The 9,204-nt window shown below is 44.5% G+C and overlaps 1 protein-coding gene across 1 annotated transcript; it reads right to left on the bottom strand.

Annotated features, from left to right (window-relative positions):
* Positions 1–121: 121 nt before the first annotated feature.
* adrb3a (adrenoceptor beta 3a) lies at positions 122–9,141 on the bottom strand. Its single transcript, XM_056592227.1, has 2 exons — positions 6,817–9,141; positions 122–992 (listed from the first exon to the last, which is right to left on the bottom strand). Exons 1-2 carry the CDS (start codon positions 8,172–8,174, stop codon positions 968–970), a joined length of 1,383 nt encoding a protein of 460 aa, XP_056448202.1. The 5' UTR covers positions 8,175–9,141; the 3' UTR covers positions 122–967.
* Between the last annotated feature and the right edge of the window lie 63 nt (positions 9,142–9,204).

Genomic DNA, 9,204 nt, shown 5'->3' with positions numbered 1-9,204 from the left:
CACGCCTGCAAGTACACAAACACACACAAATCCTCTTCCACCCAAAGGATTTGTGTGAGTCTTTGGCTCTTAACATTTTCCCATAATCCAAACAATTTCCTAAAGCAAGTGAGGTAAAAAGAAAAGCAGAGACGCTTAGGTAGAGATTTGTGTATTTCACTTTGTTCACTTGTTACACAAAAATAGGTGTACTCCTCAGTACAGGTGATGTTGCCGCCTTGATAACATAATTCTAGATAGTCTCTGTGTTGACCTTGTGAGAAGGCAGAGAAGGAATTCATCCACATTCAAAACCAAGAGATCTGTCGTTTTGATGTTGAGCCCTCGTTGAATATTGTCCTCCGATGTTTCATGAAAGTTACATAAAATATCCCCCAAAAAATACCATTCCCTGCCGGTGAAAAGTAATGATGACGATGCTGTGTTCAATCAACGTCAAGCATACAGCATTCAGATTCTGCTTCATAAATAGATAATTTATCCAATACTCCATGTTAGCCTTTTCATGACCGCACTTCAAGGTCAAAGTTCACACCGTTTTGGGCATTATTGCTGAAGTTGGGATGCAACACAGCAGGCCTCAATGTGCACTTTAAACAAGACTCACGTGAATATGCCTCTCTGTCTGTGGTGCACCTGAAGTGCGTGTCCCTTCCGATGATAATCTTTTATAGCGAGGGCCGTGGCTGCACATTACACAGCCCAAGTGTATCTCCTCCACACCCTCAAAAACCCTCATTTCCTCCACTATTGCCATTAGTATCGTCTGCATCATGTGTATCAGCCTCGCAACGCGGCCACCGCTGCTGTCTCCTGGGCTAAGCACGTAAGTCCACTGTCCTTGTCGGCTGGCTCACAGGGCCTATCAACGACAGCTACGTGTGCGTCTGGCCTTGGATATCGGCATCCTTTCGATTCTCCTTCTCCGTTGTAATTTGGGTTGTTTAAACAAATGACTTGGCCTTCTTCATCCTTCTTCCTGCAATGGGAAACTGAACACAGAGAATAATAGGATTAGTGCTACTGCTAGTCCAATGAGAGCTTTGCGTTTTATACGAAAAGTAAATAATCATTTACATCTGAGGTGGAATAAACGTTTTGCTGTGACAGTTTATGACAAAAAGCTATTTTAATAAATCAATAATGTCACTGAATGAGCTTTCATGGCACCTGAGGCCAAAATCTACCCTGGCATGTGTCTGCTGTGAAATTACATGACCATGACAAACTGGAGTGGGAGGTTGAAGTTCCTGTATGAGGAGCAGGTCTGTACACTAGGCACGGAGTCACACCCTGTAAGGAATCCAGCATCACATCAGATAAGCGTCTCTAAGATGAGCTGACAACACCCACAGTCATTGTTCACAAGCGCTTTTTGCATTTCTCTATTCTATCCTAAGGTGGCATTCCCATTGGTTAGGCTGTTTAGATGACCCATGATACAGTCGAATAGAATGTAGAATTGATCACGCCTCTAGTTCACTTCCTCTCGAGAATATTCTTTCAAGACATCTCTACCTGTTTTTGTATTCTAGATAGTGACAGATATATACATCTATATATATATATATATATATATATATATATGTGTGTATGATCTTCTGGGTTTTATCTTGCTGAACAGAAACAAGCCCTAGAAAGAACAGCCTGTCCAGCAGTTTCCATTTTCGGTTTAGGGAAATGTTTAGTGCTGCAGATCATTCAGACTATGGACTTACACATTTGTCATATTCATTCACCGGTCAGATATCCTCACTATTCAAATTCCTCAAAGCTGAAGCTAGCAAACATCCTTATATCGGCACATCACTAGTTTTACAGATATCTAAAGATTTCAGCCCCCTTTTCACCCCAAAAGATACATTGATTTTGGCCGTGCGCTTTTATTAATCGAGAAGAAGAAAATAAAGTTGTAGTTTGGTGCTGCTTGTTTGATTTAATCAGAGGATCAGCTCAGATCGGCCTGCATTCATCCCGCTAGCCGTGCTGTTTGTTCAACTCAACAAGAGCTCCATTTAAAGACCTGGATGCAGGCGGACGGTGGATTTGATATCCGGCCCTTGAAGAGCCCGGCGGGGAGATTTCCCATGAGTCATTAGCGGACCGACAGGTCATATTTCCAGCCTCCTCTGACCTTATCTCCTTGTAAAGGTATGATGTCTGGACTGGAGACACAGATGGAAGTGGGTTCTATGAGGATGAAGTACAGCCAGTGGCACGGCCAACTGATCTCAGAGCAGTAGCGCAACAGATGGCATGGCTAAAAGCCCTCCAAAAGAAGGCTGCTGTGAGAAGGGCCCTGCTCTAAATGGCATCAAAACACACACACACACACGTTTTACTCTGGTGAGCGTGGGTGAGGGGGTCGGGATGTGATCGGGGGAGGTGGCCAATGAAATACAAAGCTTGTCTATCATTGGGAGACTGATTTCTCTGCAGCCTGTACCTTTCAACCGATCAACACCTGTTTTGCACATGCCTTTTAGCCCTTTCTCATTCTTGGGAGTGACTTTGGTTTATAACACACAAGCTACTGCCCTAATGTTCCCGTCATTGTGTTTTGCTTTTGCAAACACTTTGATTGCAAAATCATCCTGTGATTAGCAGTGCAGGAATGTAGCATGTTTAGAGAGTAGACAGTAGACCTAATTTGACTAACTCTTAGTAAACCTCAGCCTATTATGTGCCAAAGTGCTTTTGACTTTCCAAAGACATTTCCATCTCATCTTGTGTGTTCTGCGGGGAATTTGGTATGAGAAAGAGTCATGCATCACCACTTCCTGGTGGACAGTGGTGTTGCCACTGAATGGGTTTAAAATATTTATACATTAATTTTGAGTAAATGCCACTTATGGTGCCCATAATGGCTTACTTAGCACAGACTTTCAACTGTTTCCATTCTCACAGAGTCTCTCCGGCACACACACTTCTCTCTCCGTCTTCTTTCCCTCAACTTAAATCTTTGAGGTTTTGAGTTAATCCAGCTCATATCATGTTTTATTTTATGCTGTATTATTATTGAAAACACATTTTATCAACTAGGGTTACTGTTCACTCAAACAGTCAAATGGTCGTATTATAGCATAATGTAATGTAGCTGTTCCTGTTAGAGTCTGTTCTGCTTATATCTCTTTGGTTGTGCACTAGCATCGTTACAGTACACCATAACAAGGCATCCAATGGTGGTACAGTGTGTTTATACTCGACTGCTGGCTGGCATGTTTATTGTCCCCTATTAGTGTCCCTCATAGTCTTGCTCCTTTTAGTGTCTGAATGGTTATGTGCCAAAGGAGAAGACAGACGTTCACACAGAGACCAGGAGAAATCAGTCCATCACCGGCGATCACAGGCACCACACAGCTTCTATTTGTTTCTTTGTTCCCGGAGACTACGACTTGGCTCATAAATCTGTTAGCACCAGGAAGAATGCCAAAGTCATAATAACCAAAACCAATTTTAATGCATTAGCTGATTCATGTACTAGCATTGCATACTATAGCACTACATGCTGCTGGGCAGAGAAACCTTTTGGAGGAAGTAAATCCATTTAATTACGTAGTCATTTGGCCTGACTGCTCCTCTGTTTCCTTCAACATGGTTATTCAGCTCAGGATGCATTTCAAGAACTTAAGGGAAACACAAAGGAAACAATCTCTCTGTTCTTGATGAAGGCTGTGGTGGTTAAGGTATGTTTGTACCAACATAATAATACAGAGACATACAGGAGGCCACCTCATCAGTGACAAAGCCTTTTTTACACAGAGAGCCATAATTGGATGGCAGAGGAAAGGAGATGTTTACGGCGGGGAACCTGGGGGAGTGCGATGCTGCTGATAAGGTGGCCGGGTGAGACGCTTTGCTACGCAGCGTTGCCATGAAAACAAAGCGCCTTTTGATAATTGCGGAGGCCACTCTCTGTGGCTCTGTGCAGATCCCTGTTTATCCAGGTTATCACGCTCTTCTCACCTCATTTTACAAATGATCTCCTGACCGCCCTGTAAGCAGTGGTCAGCCTTACACTGCAATCTAGTGCATCTGCCATCTAATTGTTTTATTTGTATCTTTTCGGGGAAATTAAATGAAAAAACTTTTTTTCTGCTGCTGGCATTCTGTGAACTTCTCAACCACTCTAGAGTTTAGTAGGATTGTCGCAAAAGGTCCCTAACACACAAAAAAAATGAACACACACACACAAACAGACACATGGAATACTGAACAATTCTGATGATGCATGATAGTTCAATGCTCAATCACAATGAGTTAAGATACCAAACATACACTCCCAATAATAACCATTGCTTGTAAAAGAAAAACTCTGGCCACTAAAACCATGACTGCACTAGGGGTCCAGGGCTGTCAGTCTTCCTGAAGTCCTGATCTCCCCGTAACATTCTGCTCATCCCCCTCAAAGCGCTGCATTGCATGGCAGGGTAATCGTCTGGAGAACCTTCTGGACACCTTGTCTGAAAGCCTTCATGTCTTTGCTACAGTGTAATTGATGGCCTGACATTCAAATAAATTGACAGCAGTCAGTGTTCAGTGGAGCGTTGTGTTGTGTTCAACACCAAAGGAGCAAAGTAGAGACTACTTTCGACTGAACACCAGCTGGTTATTGGATTTCTCATCCTCAACAATCACTACTTAGCAACAAAGTTGTTAATGCTCATAAACAGCAGTTGTGCAAATGGATTATATCCGGCCCAGAATTACAAACACGTAAAAACCTGAGCTGTTCACTTTACGGCAACTGAACAAACCCAGCCTCTTGCTGAACCCTGAGAACATACACGCTGTCCTCTCCGACCAGCCTCGTAAACAGCTTCCCCCGGCAAGGCTTGGACCCCAGTGATAAAAACATTATCAGCTGCAAGACGTTTCTGCTTGGGTGTGGTGAGGCCCTCCTATGAGGCAAGAGCTTCATGTTCAGAATCCGGAGAAGTGCATTTCTCAAAAATCTGTCCACTCACCCCAAAAGCACATTGCTGCATTTCAACATGACTTCATTCACTGTTAGGGTTGGGAGTTTCACAACATGTAGAATAAATATTGGATGTGTTATTTAATCCTTTTGTAATGCCAAGGAATTATGGACATGTGTTAGTCGTTTTGGAACAATCACCCCGAGGTTACAGAAAGAGAGAGGGGAGCTCCTAAAAATATGTTGACATTTCTAATACAATAAAGTTAAAGGGCAAAGAAGGTCAGATGTCAGCAGAAACAACATGGAAATGCTTAAAATACAGTTTAGTCTCATGTCTGTACTTAACCTACCAGTCTGCCCTGGACAGTTGCACAGAGGTCAACTTGTTCACAACTTAAATTATTTATTAGAAATAAGGTATTGATTTAATCCTATAGTCATGAATGAAGCAAAAAGGGTTAGTAGTAGTTAGTAGGAGTAGTCACCTACTCTCTGTGCATGTGGTTGCGCACTTTTTCCACAGAGTTCCACTTTCAAACCTGATTGCTTGAAATCGTATGTTTAAAAACAGAAAGAAAGCACCAATCTCTTTGAAGAGAGTTTGAGTAACCATTGTTCTACCGACACTATATCGTTGTTAACGCCGCTCTGAGTGAACACGTGTTTAGTTAATGATTGGTCGCAGGTTACATAACGCTGTACCTAAAGGAGGTCAGTCTCTGAGAGTCTGCTTATTCAGTCGGTCAGCAGAATTGTACATCTCATCTTAAATGTACACTGCATCAACTTCCCTGTACATATACCATTGTCTCTGAAAGTATCTCATATGTTTGTGCTGTGGATTCAACACAGCAGCAGAATAACCCGCAACATCCTGTTATAAATAAGGGTTATTTTAAAATGGATGTCAGCCTTTTCATTTTGCATGAAAAAAAGGAATAGCTCTTATAAAAATTGTTACGATTTGGTAGAAAGGTACTTATATTTAGCACACACAAACACCAGAGGACATGCCAAATCACTAAAGTAGATAATGTTGATTTATATTGTTCAATATGATCACAATACATTTATCTTGCTGTTGTTCTTATTTTCTTGTCTAAATTCCTGACAAAATCCCTGAGCTTACTGGCCTCATAAAACCTGTTGTCATGGATACAAACTTTTATGGTCAATAAATTCATCATTGAATAAGTTAATCGTAGCATCTATATTATATATATTTGTTATGCTTTAACTGCTAATGCATGCGGTTGTATTATTCACTCATCCTGAAATAACTTTAAATAAGCTTGGACATATCTAGGCCTAAGTCACTCCACACACTTCTCCAAGTATGCAAAAATCTGCACTTCCACATTTCTGAGGCTTTTTTAAAAATATTAAATCAGGCTTTTATTCTGACATCAGATTGAATATTCTTATATGTTTAATTGTCACATATACTTCGAAACGTGCAAAGTAAATGAAGGACTGCGGTATTGTTTGTCCCTGCTGTACATGTAGATGGAGCAAACTTATTAATAGGAGCAATATCCTGCTGTACTTACTTACTTCAGATACAAACATGTCAGCCAATTTTATCCTAATTATAGATGATAACCAAGGGAGAAATCAAATTGCTTTACGGAAATGGAATTGGTTTAATCTCTTTAATCTGTATTAATTTGTAGATTATTCAACCAACATCCACAGGAAATTGGTTTTCCAAAAGGCGACATTCTCTCTTGCAATCAGGAAATTGAACTAAAATAATGCTGAAATGATGAGGCTTCAGACATCATTATTTTGTAAATCTGTGCGATGACCCAAATTTCTTTGTTTCAGAATAAAATAACATTGACTTAGTCAAACAAGTTGAGTGCAGAAGGCGAACGCGTCTATGTCACACTTACAGTTCTGTTTCTGTTCTGGACTGGTCGCTGGACTGGCCGCTGTTGTTGGAGTGCTGAATCCCAGAGGAAGAAGCCTCACTTCTGTTGCTGCTCAGGCTCTCGTTCCTGTCTGTCACGGTAGCTTTAGTGAGAGCACCCGCTGTGCCAGACTCACCCTGCCTGGGTACACAGCTGCAGAGAGTGCGCAGTTCTTTATAAAAAGCATTAAACCTCTGTGGGGTCAGCCAAGGGCATCCCAGCAGATTCTTAAAAACTGTGCGGAACTCGGGGCTCCGACAGTAGATGATGGGGTTCAGGCCGGAGTTCACGTAGCCCAGCCAGTTTAACAGGCGGAACACCCACTCCGAGGGCACCTCCCTGTCAAAGACGTTGATGATGTTGGCCACGAAGAAGGGCAGCCAGCATAGGGTGAAGGTGCCCATGATGATGCCCAAGGTCTTCAGGGCTTTGTGTTCCTTGACCAGCATCAGCCGCGACGGCCTCCGCCTGCTGCCCTTCCTGCGTGCCACGCCGTTCCTGTTGCTGCCGCAGTTGCATGTGCCCAGCGGGCACACAGAAGGCAGGATGCTGGTGAGGTGCTGGCCGAGTTGCGAGGACGGGCAGTCGCCCTGGAAACGCTGGCGGTCCTTGTCGATCATCTGCACCTGCCGCGTGGCAATCAGGAACACCTTGGCGTAGACGAAGATCATGATGAGCAGCGGCACGTAGAAGGACACCACTGAGGAGGTGATGGCGAAGGTGCGGTTGGTCACAAAGTCGCAGCACGCCGTGTTGTTGTAGCACTTGACCGCCTCGGGGAAGTCGTCTGCCCGCCAGTACTGGTTCATGATGGGTACAAAGGAGATGAGCGCAGACACGGCCCACACCAGGCAGACGATGAGCCGCGCCCGCAGCTTGTTAATCAACACCTTGTGCCGCAGCGGCCGAGTGATGGCAAGGTAGCGGTCCACAGCGATCACGCACAGCGTCTCGATGCTGGCCGTCACGCAAAGCACATCCAGGGATGTCCAAAGCTCGCAGAGGGTGTCGCCCAGCTTCCAGTCGCCTGTCACCACGATGGTGGCTCCCAGCGGCACAACCAGCACGCCCATGATGAGGTCGGCGCAGGCCAGCGACATGATGAAGATGTTGGTTATGGTCTGGAGCTGCGACGTGCGTGCGATGGCGATGATGACTAGCAGGTTGCCTACCACGATTGTGAGGATGATGAGCGCCAGGACAGGGTATGTCCAGAAGTCGGCCGCCGGGTGGTAGGGCTCGGTCCTGTTGGAGCCCAGCAGGACCACGCCGACGCTGCTGTGGTTGTTGATGAATGGGTCTGAGGTGGCAGCGATGCTCATGTTGTTGTCGTAGTCCATGGTTACTCAGGGCCGTGTTGAGCGTGGTTCAGCAGAGTCAAAGATACTTGGCTATGTGTCCCATTCCATAATTTGCATTATATTTCGCGGGGAGGGGAAGTAATGAGTCAAACCTATTACAAAAAGAAGGTATTCTTTCTGCTGAAATACTTTTTACCAGTACCTCAAATGATTGATAGTGTACTCGGACCCCATCAGTACCTCATGTCTACCTTTTCCTTTAGCTTCCAGAGTAGCCAGCGAGGCGTGCGCGAGGATCCATTGAGGTCTGAGGAGGACATGCCTACTTGACAGATACATCCAAAAAGTCGAGAGTACTTGTTGAACAAAATAAAGTGCAGTTTGAGTTTGTTTTTGAAATCCAAGAGAAAATGTAAAACAAAAGAAACATGGGAAGAGGAAAACAAATGTCAGGAAACTCCAATTTTGTTCAACAAGGTCCTCTGGGATTAAAGTAATGCTACAGCTGGAAACATGCTACACTGCCACTGCTGCAAGATCTACAGTGTACCCAGGCTGTTACCCACTCCTTTCTCTCTCTCCTCCCTCTGTCCTTCTGTCTCTCGCTCACTCTTACCCACTCCCTCTCCCTCTCTCTCTGTCCCCCTCTCACTCTCTCTCTCTCTCTCTCTCTCTCTCTCTCTCTCTCTCTCTCTCTCTCTCTCTCTCTCTCTCTCTCCTCCCTCTGTCCTCCTGTCTCTCGCTCACTCTTACCCACTCCCTCTCTCTCTCTCTCTCTCTCTCTCTCTCTCTCTCTCTCTCTCTCTCTCTCTCTCTCTCTCTCTCTCTCTCGCTCTCTCTCTCTCTCTCTCTCTCTCTCTCTCTCTCTCTATGCCGCTCACGCACCCTCTCTCTTGATCTCTCGATGTCTCTCACCAACTCTCTCTCTTAGCCACTCTCTTTCTCTCTCTCCATAAATGTCTCTCACCCAATCTCTCTCTGTCTCTTGCTCACTCTGACAGAGCTGTAGCCTACATGCTGGTCGTCTCAAGCTTGTGTTGACTCTAATCACACCCAGGCTGATGGGGAG

The sequence above is a fragment of the Gadus chalcogrammus genome, chromosome 6, assembly GCF_026213295.1.
Source record: "Gadus chalcogrammus isolate NIFS_2021 chromosome 6, NIFS_Gcha_1.0, whole genome shotgun sequence".
Taxonomy (NCBI): domain Eukaryota; kingdom Metazoa; phylum Chordata; class Actinopteri; order Gadiformes; family Gadidae; genus Gadus; species Gadus chalcogrammus.
The sequence above is the reverse complement of the archived record's forward strand: the minus strand, read 5'-3'. Positions and strand labels throughout refer to the sequence as shown.